At 39.3% G+C, this 15,179-nt stretch overlaps 1 protein-coding gene across 1 annotated transcript in view; it reads right to left on the bottom strand.

Annotated features, from left to right (window-relative positions):
* Positions 1-8,324: 8,324 nt before the first annotated feature.
* The window catches only part of LOC124110755 (protocadherin-16-like), a 32,557-nt gene continuing 25,702 nt past the window's right edge, over positions 8,325-15,179 (bottom strand). The window contains exons 20-28 of the mRNA XM_046470139.2: positions 13,862-14,055; positions 12,520-12,756; positions 12,124-12,362; positions 11,774-11,960; positions 10,704-11,261; positions 10,302-10,416; positions 9,895-9,941; positions 9,496-9,548; positions 8,325-8,877 (exon numbers count right to left, since the gene is read on the bottom strand). Of these exons, the coding sequence (XP_046326095.1) occupies positions 8,791-8,877; positions 9,496-9,548; positions 9,895-9,941; positions 10,302-10,416; positions 10,704-11,261; positions 11,774-11,960; positions 12,124-12,362; positions 12,520-12,756; positions 13,862-14,055 (1,717 nt within the window). The 3' untranslated portion in view covers positions 8,325-8,790. The remainder of the gene's footprint in view (positions 8,878-9,495; positions 9,549-9,894; positions 9,942-10,301; positions 10,417-10,703; positions 11,262-11,773; positions 11,961-12,123; positions 12,363-12,519; positions 12,757-13,861; positions 14,056-15,179) is intronic.

The following is a 15,179-nucleotide window of genomic DNA, read 5'->3' as shown; positions in this document are numbered from 1 at the left end:
AGTTCGATACCGCATGTAATTAAATAATTATTTTGATATTTCGTTAGAATGTGAGATATTCAGCCAGATGTTATGCAATGAAAGACGAATCGGTTTTTTTTCATTAAAATACGCGCACGTGTACCTGTACATTGCATACCTAGTGTCACGTAATTGCCCAGTGTGATATATCAACGAGACATGAAATGGGAAATGTGTGAGTGTGTGTGTGTGTGTGTGTGTGTGTGTGTGTGTGTGTGTGTGTGTGTTGTTTTACGCCGCTTTTAGCAATATTCCAGCAATATCACGGCGGGGGACACCAGAAATGGGCTTCACACATTGTACCCATGTCGGGAATCGAACCATGGTCTTCGGCGTGACGAGCAAACGCTGTAACCACTAGGCTACAAATTGGGCAATGAAAAAGAAACTAACTAAACTTTAATGTGTTGGAAAATAACGCCAATGAATTGGAGTACGAGCGCATGAATTCGTATGATAAACTGTCAAAACGTTTTTAGAGGTAAGGCCGGGTTCATTAAAGATCGTTACAATATTTAAAACAATATTTGAAATTAGTAAAACTTCTATAAATGAAACATCCAACCAAGGCCCTTTGTAAATAGTAATGTAATGATATAATGTAAAGTATATTTACATGATACAATATACTTTGCACACAAATGCTTTAAAGGGACTGACGAAAACATGGGCGAGATATTTTAATAACGCCGTAAAATAGTTGAATTAAGCTAAAATGAGTTGAATCATGTGTCATGCTTGTAGACACACCTTTATGTATTTGCGAAACTAAAACTGTTGAGCAAAGGAAAATATTCTCGCTCGTGGGCCAAACTTCCTCGCCCAGGGCGAAATATTTCAATATCGCTCTAAAATCGTTGAATTAAGTTAAAATGAGTTAGATTTTGCGTCATGATACTTGTAAGAACATCTGTATGTTTTTGCGAAACAAAAACATGAGTTTTGTGTAAAGGAAAATATTCTCGCCCATGGGCCAAACCTTTGAACAATCTTTTTTTCATATATCCACCCTTTTGTGTCATGATACTTGAAAGAACTACATTTATGTATTTGCGAAACAAAAACATGAGTTTTGTGTAAAGGAAAATATAAATATTTAAACTGTTAGGTGTGCAATTCCACACAGGCCTTCAAGATGTGATTGATACCAACTATAAAACTAAGTTTAAAGAGTCTGAAAGATTAAAGACAATATGGTCACTCAGAAATCTCACATCCCTGGGAAGAAATACAGCATTAAAATCTTTGTGTTATAGATCAGTTTCATAAATGATCCTTGAAGTTCATTTTGGGGAATAAGCCAGATAAAATAAAAAGAAGTTTAATTGTATGTGAAAATAAAGATGGAGCCATAAAACTCCCCCACAAAAAAGAAGAAGAAATAATGCAGTCTCAAAAGGTTTCGATCATACGCAGGACATTTCGCAGTTCTTCAAAATGGTCGCATATGTTCAATATAATTATCCCAAGTATCAATAATGTCAATGCCTTCGAAATAAATAGTTGTAATTTCAAAACAAAGTTACTAGCGCAGATCAGTAGTAAATACCACGAGGATGTACTCTGTACGTGGTAGAACGTTTATAAAAACACATCTTGGTATCTTGCTTGACAACGGTATAGGGATCTATATCGAAACGTCGCCTTTACAGTATCCAAGAAGTTGTTATCCATAAATTGTGTCTACTTTGTCATTCGTCAACGTCAAAGTAATGCCTATCAAACAATTTACTGTCAAGGTTATTGGAATAATACTGTCTGGGTATTAAGTATAAGAATGTAAAATTAACTGAACAGATAAAATAGCAGGGACATCGATGAAACTGTTTAGGACATTTTGTGAGTCCATGTATTCCCTCATAGATATTATAACTACCTTGATTTGACCTCGAATAGCTGCACCGTTCCTCATGTGGCGTTAGGAAATAACGCATTCACTCTCTTGTTGAATAATAGCGATTAAAAAACAACATTTGCTTCCTTAATAAATCGCTTCTAATAGCATTGTCCATTGTACGATTCCGACTATGTATTTATTAATCACTATCAAATAGTGTTGACACCAGGTGTTCGCAAAAACGTTTAGCATATCCTGCCACACTAGGGTTTACCGATACGGATTTTTTAAGGGAATAAAGATATGTTTAAACCAAGAAAAAAACCAACAACAACAACAAAACAACAACAAAAACAACAAACTTTTCATTCATAATACAACATCTAAAATCAGTAGTTAGTTCGTTATTGTCATTCGAGATTCGTATTTCACACTCCTGAATGAGGAATAACGAACTGTTGCATTATTTGTCTTTCAAATAGCACTGCTGAATGACGAATCACTTTGGTTTTCGTTTCGATCACATTGGGCACACAATCCTTAGCATAAACCTACTGGTAAACTTTTGCATTATTCATTATTTCGTTATTCGTGTTTCGTAATTCTGAAAGACTAATACGAACTATTTTCTCAGGAATTTTTCAGCTGTCATTGATGAATGAGGATCCGAACGCATTTGTTTTTCATATGGATACATCTTTGCATCTTAGCAACGGTTTGCTTCTTCAGAAATCTACTCAATATTTCGTTTTTCGTCTCTCACACTCCTAAATGACGAACTCATTTTCCAAATAACAGTGCTGACTGACGAATAGGGAACTGTTTCGTTACTCGTCTTTCCAACAGCAATGCAGAATGACGATTAGCGAACTGTTTTGTTGCTCGTCTTTCTGACAGCACTGCAAAATGATGAACATCGAATTGTTTTGTTAGTCGTCTTTCAAATAGCACAGAAAGAATGATGAATAGCGAACTGTTTCGTTACTCGTTTTTCAAATCAAACTGCTGAATGAACATTGCTACTTTGTTTTCGCCTCCCAACATATGTTTTATTGAGGAGACAAAAACGCTCTTGTCGGAGCAAAGGCAGACAGCATCGGGGACTCACCTTTAGCATACATCTACTGTTAAACGTTTGAAAGGCGAATAAACATAATAAAATAACGGTGCAAAAGTTTCGATCTTAAGGGGAAAAAACTGACACTGCCGAAGAAAATTTAGATCTAATTGGGTAGGATATCGTCAAATTGAAAAAAGAGATTAGTAACGGGTGATGAAACATGGGTCTACCACTATGATCCCGAGTCAAAAAGGTAAATCTATGGAATGGCACAATTCCACTTCCCCGGCACCAAAGAAAGTCAAGGCTTCAAGATCAATGAAGAGAGTTATTGCCATTGTATTCTGGGATGCAAAGGGTGTGATCTATGATGTTTGCCTAGAAAGTCGAAAGACGATCACCGGTGCCTTCCATGCTGATTTGATTCATCGCCTGAGAGATTATATCAAAGAAAGGCGGCTGGGAATGCTGACTGTTGATGTTCTATTTTTTCATGACAACGCCCTTCTCACTCCTCCCGACTTGCAGAGGCTGCTATGCGACAGTGTGGGTTTAGAAAGAGCTTCCTCGCCCTCCATACTCACCAGACCTGGTATCAAGTGATTTCCACCTTTGTCCCAAACTGAAAGAACACCTTGGTGGAAAGCCCTATGACGACAACGATGACGTCAATGCTGACTTGAAAGAGTTTTTCAGGAAGGCTTCAGACCCCGTTTACCGCATTATTCTTCCCCGCCCTTAAGCCGGGGAAGTATACGGGAAACGTTAAACTTGTAGCATGTGTGTCGACATGTTGGTTTATTTGAAATTTCAAGCCACGCATTTACGGAAAAAAAACATACCAATCATGTGCGTGGAATGTTGATGCGATTCTTTTCCAGCAATAAGAGATACTTCAAAATCGTCTTTATGTAGTTAATTGATGCATTTCGTTTCTGGTCATTAGCTGACATTATTAAACCATTCATGTGTAATCCGATGTCCTTTTTCCCTCAATGACTAATTTTCTGATTTTCACGGTGTATACAAAAGAAGAACTGTGCTCCGGAGATCGTAAATAACAGCATAATAAAAATTATGTTCTGAATATGCTTATTCATGAACAACGACGACATCTCAATTTAAATGTAATATGGCTGAATTCCACATTCTACATACCACACTTTTGATTGTTTGGAAGCTCATGTTCACTGGAAATATTTGGAATAGTTATATTCCGTATTTTGAATGAACCCAGTCCCCTGTGTTTTTTTTAATCCGCAAATACCGCAAGTCAAAGCAAAATCGGAGTAGTGTGTCGGAGAATTTGCATCAAGGCTGTAGTATTTTTCAACCGTTTAATCGAATTCAATGTACAGCCGTAGCTCTGGTCACTCATATATTTGTGTCCCATGGCTCAAATCTATTTGCGTCTGTACCGTGTTCCACTGACCTCGATAATCTGTTGGATGAAGGCACAGCTCTCTACAAGTCACATAGTTAACACCGAAGGCTATGAGGGGTATTTAGGTCATAATCAGCTCCCAGCAGCCACTGCCTCAAGCGATATTGTCTACACAACAGATCAGTTTTATGGCTCCGTCGCAGGTGCTCCAAAAATTGAAGCAGGGAAAACAAATTTCATAGAATCATTTCAACAAGCAATATTGATATCCCCGTCACTTTTGGTAACTTTTAATGATGTCTCCATTGCAATTTTTACGGATTTTGATTCGTATGCATTATTTGACTCTCATCAGCGGAATGGTTTGGGTCAGATTGATCCGAATGGACAAGCGGTTTTACTTCTGTTTAGTAGTAGCGATGAATTGTTATGTTACATCTTAACAGTATATCAGGCGACTATGCTTGTCGTAAGAGGCGACAAACGGGATCGGATGGTCAGGCTTTCGTTGATGCATGGCATCGATCCCAATTGCGTGGATCGATGCTCATGATATTAGGCACTGGATTGTCTGGTCCAGACTCGATTATTTACATAACGCCGTCACATAGCTGGGATATTGCTGAGTGCGGCTTTAAACGACAAACCAATCAATCATCATCATATGAACTCAAACCAGTCATTGTTACAAGTAAACCACATTCCACAACAGTTACTGACACTGGATAAAAAACAGTACATAGAAAAAATCCCAAGTAGCTCAACTCATCATGATCACAATTACTATTCTTTGAATGAAAGAAATACAAAAAAGAAACTGACCAAAAAACGTAAAACAAGAGACGAGGAATCTCCGTTATTGATTAGTCCCGGTATTGAAATGTTTTCCAACTACGTGATAATAGTTTGATAATATTTGTGCATCTGTGGTTGTGACAAAAAGACCTTATCTAGTATGACTGTTTTGCCATATGGAGTCCTTAGTATTTTCATTTACATTATTATAACCAAATGCCAAGTGTAAAAAGAATGTGATCTATTATTTGAGTATGTGCATCTGCCAATGTTGTTGGCAGTTTTGATTCTATTTCCACATGTTTACATTTGTGCCAGAAATTGCTTCTATTTCCTTCGATCTACTTTTTAAATAAAGACCCTGGTAAGAATAGGTCTTCAGCAACCTATGCTTGCCGTAAGAGGCGATTTGGTCGATGCATAACATCATATTCCAATTGCGTAGTTCGATGCTCTTGGTGTCAATCACAGGATGATCTGGCCCAGACTGGATTATTTACAGACCGCCGTCATATGGCTGGAATACTGCTGAGTGCGTCGTTAAACAAGAAACTATTTTTAAATAGACCTACCCTATGCAAATGTATCAACTGTATTGCCCAATACTCAAAATAAATAATATTTTTTTCCACAACACTGTTGTGTTATTTGTGGTTAATATAATTATGCTCCATCATGCCTTTCAGTAAAAGCATAATTATGCGTTTGTGAGGCATCACATATGGCGAGGAACTTTGATGCTCTGCATCAATGTTTTCTTGTAGGTACAGGGAATGGTTTTGTAAAAGTGAAGAGGGTAGAGGGTGTAGCTTAACATAGAGATTAATACTTAAACGTCCAAGTAACTCTCTTTAGTATGAAAGCTTAATGACAAAGACATGTATTTACTCATTATTTCTCTTGTATAGCTAGGGTATAATCAGTGTATATTGATTCGGGAAATGAATAACAAGCATGTCTATTTTTAAAGTAACACTTTCTAATGAAAGTTTATTTATTTCATCGAATCAATTTAAATAAAAATCAATATTTTAATCACATAAAAATTAATGAGGCATTTAGCAAACGAAATAAATGTTTTGTTGTTCACGATTTCTTTAAGGGAAATAAAAAAAGCAGAAGATTGTTTACAAAATCAATCATGGAAATCTAATCCCTTCGCCCGAATGCGTGAGCGTATTTGAACAGTGTTTCACTTATATCACGTTCGGCTCTTCAGTTTGATGTGAGAGGAGATACGTAAGTGATGCAGTTTTTTGTGATATGTTTACCAAAACGATCATTTAATTTTTTTTCAAGTATATGTTTTTTCTTGTTATAAATACATATCAGGAATTAATTGCACATCAACTTTGTATGTTTGTGTGCATATATAGGCGCGTCAATATTAATGATAAGGCAAATGGACAGTTTAGTCTATATTGACTATTACTCTGAACTAATGTGAAAATCTGTGTCGCTGGTTATTGTGGGCTGGGTTTTTTCCGACGTAAAGGTTGGAACCAATGTTTCCACCAATAAGTCAAAAGCCATGAAATGGAGTGCTTGGCGAGTTGGTTGGCTAATGGGATACACAACTGACGAGCGATGTGACTTGTGGTGTAATGGCGTCGCCATGGGACGAACATGGCGGGGAAACAGCAGCAGCGGTGGTGTTATTTGCCTGCAGTATGTTGCTCAATGCCCTACGCTGAGCAACAGAAGATGTGAGTATGTATTGCTTCAAGGATTGTTCGTTCCTATGACCAATGACAGACATAATTCATAGATCATCAACACCCGCCTCGGACAACTTTATCGTGTGTGGTTTCTGTGGTACGGACACAGTGGTTTGTGACTGCTTGGGGAAATCCTGCGGCATGGGAATTTGTTCACAAAATGTTTTTAAGACTCTTTACACCTAGGGACTGCTGAGAATATCACCAATTTCGGATTCGAAACGGGACGCGGAAAGAAAGCCTTTATTTAGTCGATTTTACGGGGCAAGTGTCACCATTATAATTATTTTGTTTGATTCGCCCGTGAATATTTCTCCTCACGATTGACAACGGCAATAATCTGTAATATCGGACACATTGTAAGAAACTATTTCACTGATCGATAATACTGATGTGGAAGAACCATCTTGCGTTACAGGAATGATACAACAATGCAACCTGTATATAACAGATCAAGTAGGGGGGGGGGGGGGGGGGGGGGGGGGGGGAGATTTGGACAGTGTCATGACGTCCACCGCTTAAGACGTTGATAAAAAAAGGGCTAAAGTACTGTTGACTCCTTTGATCTTTTGGCGGATGTATACGTATTTCATTTGACTAAATGCTACAATTGGACGATAATGTGAGTGATATTTGACAAATTTCAATATGACACACATCAGTCAGGTCTGGGAAATTTGTTCAACATGAAAAATAGGAATCTTGTGGTTATGGAACGCAGTGTGTGTTGTGGACACTATTAAATTAATCAACTGCACTCATTTTAAACTAGGGAGGGAGGGGCTTTAAGTCGGGGTTAGGTATGTGTGGAGTGTTTGGAAAGAAACGCTGGTATTATTACTCAATCCTCCGTTTTCGTGAGTATAGTATAAGTACAAAATGATCTACATGCAATAATACATCTCCGCATTATTATTGGTTTATGTGAATAGAAGATAACTGTAGCAACATATAAGTATTGCAAACATGTTGCTTGTGTTTATACATTTACTGTAAACAAATGTGCTTGAAAATTGGACTTAAAATATCATTACAAAATAATTATGTGAAGCTTAGAAGTGGTCATATGATAATTGTACATCTCGTCGATGGTAATCTTTTGACAGGTTCGTATGCTAGCTATTAAACGAATATATAAAATGTAAAACAACACATATAACGCCTTGCTTTCAATCCGTAGTTTTCTGGCTTATGCCATGCCGTTTCATCAGCTGCCTTTCCCTAAACTTTTCACTTAAAACGCTTTTTGTCAAAACTGCTCAGTTGATCTTTTTCCTGTGTGGGTATGGGTTTGAAAAGTTCTAAATTACCGCCGTGGCACCCATAAAAGAAGAGTCATTTGCCACCATTGACGTGGAAGTTGTAAAGGGAAAGTATCTGTGGAGCATATGTATTACTGTTTTTATGTAATTATACCTTGAGCTTACCTCTCCATGTAGATTGTGAAAACATTAAATAATCACACAAGATCAATGAATAATGTACACATTATATTGAAACACACAGGGTTATATCTATCTATCTATATCTATCTATCTATCTATATCTATATATATCTATCTCTCTCTCTCTCTCTCTCTCTCTCTCTCTCTCTATATATATATATATATAATGATATAGTACAATACAGTGGCATAAATGGGTGGCACCAGCAATAAATAACAATAACAGACCCTATTACACAAGCCGAATTACAAACCCGAGGGGTAGCTCTTCTGATTTGAGGTACAGACATGAGGGGTAGAAGACGTGCAAAAGAAATCGGCGAGTTAGCTGTAAGGTTCTTTGTAAGATGCACACCATACATGGCGTTTGTTGTTATTATACGTTGTATACAATACCAAGACGCTAATATGATTACAAAAAAACCGGCAACAGATGGGGTTACGTGTAAAATATATGCAGTTGTTCAAGCAGAGAGGCGTGACCGCACAAAAGAAGTTGTTAAAACAAAGGTCAATGGTGTGCAGAGGCGTCAAGGAAGCTGTTCAAAACGTCCTCCGACAGTAGAGTAGGGCGGGAGACTGTCAAACACGAACTGATCCGCAGGGTCTTCCAGCGTCTGAAAAACAAAGCATTTATATCATTACACCTCTTCATGACAAACATTATGCAGCTTGGGACACGAGCTGTTTCCTTATCATACACGCGTAGGTGAAAGCCGATATGTTACGAGTGGAGTATATTACTGTCAAATGCTGAGTAAATCCAGCTGATGACAGTTCATTTGCAGGATCGTTCAGTGCATGAAACAATAATTGGCAAAGACGATTGCCCATTTTACTTCCTTCAGATGACCAACGATCATATATTGTGAGTATTATATATCCGTATTTGATATAGCCGTGTTAGGGACCATCCGTAAAAGGATCAGATTAATTCCTTGCTTTACTCTTCTTTACGTTGACCACGTGAAATATTTGTTGAATGTTAGTTGTTAGAATATATTTTCGCAGTTCATCTTCTTAATCGTTTGATCATCATTATTCGATCTTGATTAAAACGGTATTTTATTATTACTATTTTACTTTCAAACTTCGTTGACTTCATTATTCAGTTGTGACCTCACGATAAGGACTATGACAACTGCTGATTACATCAACTTTGATATATAAGGTTCTCATATATTTGCCTAATATTCGCCAAACACGCAAGAGCGAACTTCTTATGCATACAGTACCAGATCTTCCACTTCCATTTTGCCAGAGTTTTCCAGGGGACGTTCAAAATCACCTGGAAATGAAATTTTCGTGAAGCATAACATCGACGTCAAAGTCTCAAGTGGGCACCGCACTGCACACCAATGACAGAACAGCTAGCGGAGAGTCCTATTTTCTGATGACAATAGGTTCAGAGCAGATGTAGAGTATGTGTGTAGCGTCGTCGTTAAGGACGCACCGGTCGTTGGTGTGATGACAGATGACAGTTTGGAGGCGAAAGCGTAATGATTTGGGCAGGAATTTGTGGTTAAGAAAAGACGGAGTCTTTTTTTGTCATGTCTGATATACAGCTCTCTCAGGTCTGATATAAAGAAAAGAAAGTCATCTATTGAGTTGACTGTGGTTAGCGTTGTTTTTACCTTGTCCTTTGTTTGGCAGTGAAGATGAGAGGGGGGATGGCTTTGTCCTGAAAAGCAGATATTAAGCATCAGTCACATTAAGAACAAAACGTGACATTTGTGTGTGTTTACTGCGAAAGATATATTCATAACAGTGTCGATCCCACTTTCTCTTCCGCAACAGTTTTTTTTATAAACGAGAAATCGACCCAAACCACATATTTTATTATTATATATAATATGATTATGAATATGATTATGATTATTATTACATATTAAAACCCAAATATGTTATCTGACATATGAATTACAGCTGTGTGTGATGGCAGCATCAATGTGATTCAGAACCTGCTCCCCACACAACATCATTTGAAGGTAATGGTGATGTTATCCATCTGATGGTTAAGGATACCTGTGAAAACACTTACGCCATCATACTCCTGGCATTAAGGAAGACCGCAACACCAATGGCTGTTCCCATTAGTCCACACAGAGTTGCTAGCGCTATCACCTCTGTGTTCAACCCCGGCTCACAGGTAGGAGCTGTTGGCAAAGTAGACAAGAACACGTTCTGCTCATGCTGGAGAACTACCTCAGGTGTACAATAAGAAGTGGACACGTTAATACTCTTCATTGTTGATACTTCTATTACTACAACTTACTACTACTACTACTACTACTACTACTACTACTACTACTACTACTACTACTACTGCTACTACCACTGATGATTTTTATCATTATAATAATGTTAATGATAACCCAAAGAATTGAACTCAAATACTGGGTATATAGAAAAGGATAAAAGAAGCAAGAGCAGTTTCTTTAACCTGGTGTTGTTGTGGTGGTGGTGGAGGTTGCTGTGGTGGCAGCGGTCGTGGATCCGCAGTAGTCGAACTTGACGTAGACGGTTGCCGTGTCATTCAGGTTACTGTTGCTGGTGGATATGGCTTCCACGACCACGAACTGTCGTAGATCAGTAATTGGTAAAGTTTCGGGCGCCTTCAGTAACGAAACATCGCCCGTCGATCCGTCCAAAGCAAACAAAGTACTACTGTCTGACAGAGAGAAGATACTAGCCCCAACAGTGCTGTCTGCGTCTCCAACCGTCACCTTAGCGACAACGTCGTTGACAACATTCGAACAACTAGCAGTTCCCGAGAACACATGTTCTGTGAACGTGGGACCGTTGTCGTCAACATCAGTCACTGTGACGCGGATTGTGCCGGTAACCTCTCTGCTTGACGAACCCCCATCTTTCGCCCGTACCTTCACGTTGTAATACGCTGACCCTCCCGTGTCGAGGTCTGCGTCGAGATGTACTGCAGTCGTGAGCGTTCCCTGATCCGTGTCCATTTTGAAGAGACCGGAGGCCATTGTTGACTCAGCTTAACAAATAAAAGTAAACAATCTGGAAGGAAGTGGTAATGTAAACCTGTATAAGGCACTAGTCCAGCAATGACCCTCACCATCAGCCAAGAAATAAAACAATGGCATTGTGCAATCAGCATTCATACACTTATTCGACCCGTGAAGATCCGGGGTAGGATAGGTCTTCAGCAACCCATGCTTGCCGTAAAAGGCGACTATGCTTGTCGTAAAAGGCGACTAACGGGAACGGGTGGTCAGGCTCGCTGACTTGGTTGATGCATGTCTTCGATCCCAATTGCGTGGACCGATGCTCATGATATCAATCACTTGATTGTCTGGTCCAGACTCGATTATTTACAGACCGCCGTCATATAGCTGGAATATTGCTGAGTGCGGCGTTAAGCAGCAAACCAACCAACCAATCATACACTTATTCATTAACAACGTGAGTGTATTTTCTACGTGCACTTGGTTTGATTATTTCATATTAAAACATTTTCGACTACATGGAAACATGAGTCCACAATACCGGAAGTGATGGAGATGATGTCGTAGGTGACATCGCCATCGACTCCTCCGTCCTGATCTGTTGCGCTGAACGTCTCAATAAGTGTCCCTGGGGCATCCGTTTCACTGATGCTCACTCCGGTAAACATCTCGCTACTGTCAGGAACGGGTGTATCCCAGACTGGTTCGAACTCATTGTCACCAACAACCTTAAATAGTGAGAATGTAGTCAGTTCATTTGGGAAGTGTTGTCACACATTGTATCCATACTCAGCAATCACACTGATCATGCTATTTCCATTAGAGTAAACTACAAGCATATCGGCGCTAACGTAGGAGATATTATTTCAGCGATTTATAGTGTGCACCGACCTGGATCTGTACAACCGTCACCCCTGTCTTGGCCGTCGCGGAATCCGCAGAATCTACGCACAGGACAGTGATACTGTAGGACGCAGTAGCCTCGTAGTCCATGAGGCTACCATCAGCATAAAAGTCAGACCCGGTTAGGGAGAAAATACCATCAGGGTTGTCGGCAGCAGTAATTGAGAGAGAAACTTCACCATTGATGCCCGAGTCGTCATCAGTACAAGGCAGCTGGAGTAGTTTTGCTGACAAATTTAAAACAAAGTGGTATTTACCCTTACAGGCCAGTTAAACATGTATACATCAATATTGTTTTTATCTGTTCACCATAAATACTACGAGACATTTGAAAAAAACCCATATAATTTATCTCGTTTTTATTGAGTTAGCCTGTATAATCACAATTGGCGCTGTTTTCAGTTGCCTGGGCAGTGTATACAGCCTGAGAGAACATCGGGGTCAGGTCGTTGATGTCAGTAATGTCGAGTCTGAAGGTGGCTGTGTCAGTGAGGCCAGCAGAGTCGGTAACTGTGAGGAGCAGGTCGTCCAAATAAGCCAATCCCCCGTCACGGTCAATGTTGCTGAGTATGTACAGGTGGCCGGTCGTCTCGTTGATCTCCAGGACACTACTGTGGGAGCCTGGCAGGAACAAGAAGTTGAGCACGTACACTCTGCATATCTACAACAACATACTGAGGGGCAAACACATGTGTTTAATAAATGATCACTGCATGACAATACCGCCAGCAATGCTTCTGTTTTACATGTGAAGAATCATGATCATGAGTGAGGAATTCATGGACAGCGAGTAAATGGTCGCAATCGGGACTATATTACATTTATCACACGACGGTCTGAAGGCAATATAGTATTTATCTGACCACTTCGTGGTTTCAATGAGCATATATGATTTGTTACAATAAGTTTGCAATGATTTTACGCGTACATAACCTATTAAAATCAGCTATGGTAAAAATGAACCAGCCCAAGTCCTTGTTTTGAGAAAAAGCTTCATGAAAAACCTCTGCTTCTACTACTATTGCACACTGCCACACTTCTACGACAATACTACTACATAAATGCTGCTGCTACTACTACTACTACTACTACTACTACTACTGCTACTAGTTGACTAGTTTTACATATTAATCTGTGATATTCTAGTAATTTTACTGTCCTTTGTCGACAGATTGTAATGTCTATATTTATGTATTATTAATGTACAACTTGATTTAGTCACGATATAGCTGAAATATTGCCGATGTGACTATAAATCCTAACTCACTCACTCACTACTACTACTACTATACTTTAATAGTAATACTAAACTACTACTACTACTACTACTACATTACGAGTACAATACTACTACTACTACTACGACTACTACTACTACAACTGTCCATCTTCGTGGTCTAGAAGATAGAGCTTCTGCCCAGATAGCATAGGGTCGGGGCTTCGATCCCGGGCCGCGTCATACCAAACGACGTTTTAAAAAATGTACTTGTTCCCCTGCCTGGCGCTCGGTGTTAAGGTGATAAAACAAGCACTGATCAGCTCGGCATCACTCTTACGTAGTGGGGTATCTATGCGAAACTGCGGCGTGGTTTTCTCAATGGGCTGGAACTATTAAACTGGCTTGTGCAAGCACATACACACACACGTAATCTTTAAAGCCCATTTCCCCTCTACACCACCACACAACTACCACAAGTATTGCACTGTGACGGTCTGGTTTTGCAACCTGAGAGGCTGTATGTGAAGGTATCGGTTGTGTCTGGGTCAGTGACACTGAAGACATCCCCGATGATGACCCCTGGGGGAAGCTCTTCTGCCACCGTTACCCCGACGTACACAGACAGTACCGGGGGTTCGTCACTGACATCCGTCACTTCAATGGTCACGAAGTGATCTGTGGTGAGCACGCCATCAGATGCCCTGTCAGTGGAAGAATAAGCGTTGCGATAATGTGTGTATGTATCACACGTAAAAATACTGTTTAATATATGGCCGACATTCTTGTGTAAGAAATAGAGAATCTCACCCGAGTGTCTTTTGATATCAAATATATCAACACGAGTTGATAAAAGTGGAAAAATTCCGGGGCTTGCCGAGGATTTTTGCCACTTTTATCAACGAGTGTTGATATATTTGATATCAAAAGACACGAGGGTGAGATTTTATTTATCATCCATCATTCTTTCAACTTTTTCAATTTGTAGACAGTAATTAGCAGTGTCTTCAGTGTAAAAAGTATTGCAAACAGCTTCAGTAGCAGAGCCATTAGTGATGTCATTTGATTGTGACGTCATGGTAACCAGTGACGTCACAATGGTCTGCAAAGCATTGTGATCCAATTTCATTGCAGCGATATCTACAGTGTAGATATCGCTTGATCTCATCCAAGCAATATCTCCTGTGGGAGCCAGTTTTGGATGATAAATCTATATTATGCACAACCTCTCTAAGGATATTAATAAAATGCACAAGCTTGAAAAATTTTAACCCGCATTTAAATAATGATGACTCCCTGAATAGAATCCGACATTTAATGAACAGGGGGGTTAAATGTGGTATTTCTCACAATTTTCACGTCGATTATCTGTACATTTTTCTCCCAATACCGATTGCCATATCTCACCCACGTTTGGATGCAATCGTTCGAACATGGAGTATACTTGTGTTGCCTAGCTATATCTCACCCACGTTTGGATGCGATCGTTCGACTATGGATTATATTTGTGTTGCCTAGCTAAATCTATGGCGAATAACTCACTGGACACTTCCCTCTCAATAATAACAAGTTGGGAGCGCATGTTCGAATCTCCAGAAATGACGTCATGACAGATCTATGTTTTATCGTGAAATAAGCCACGCTTCGTTCTTTACTGTTCTTTGCAATTCATTGCGTGGCTATCATATATAAATATTCAGGTGTATATTTTACAAACCGAATATTTTGGTCAATTCGTAAAAAGCTTAGTTTCAGACGTATTTGGCTTACTAATAAATTAACGCTCTAGACAATCTATCTTACATCTCCTTTTTTATTTAGGGGTATA

Source organism: Haliotis rufescens, unplaced genomic scaffold, assembly GCF_023055435.1.
Source record: "Haliotis rufescens isolate VD_foot unplaced genomic scaffold, xgHalRufe1.0.p SCAF_6, whole genome shotgun sequence".
Classification (NCBI taxonomy): domain Eukaryota; kingdom Metazoa; phylum Mollusca; class Gastropoda; order Lepetellida; family Haliotidae; genus Haliotis; species Haliotis rufescens.
This window is presented reverse-complemented; position numbering and strand designations above follow the sequence as displayed.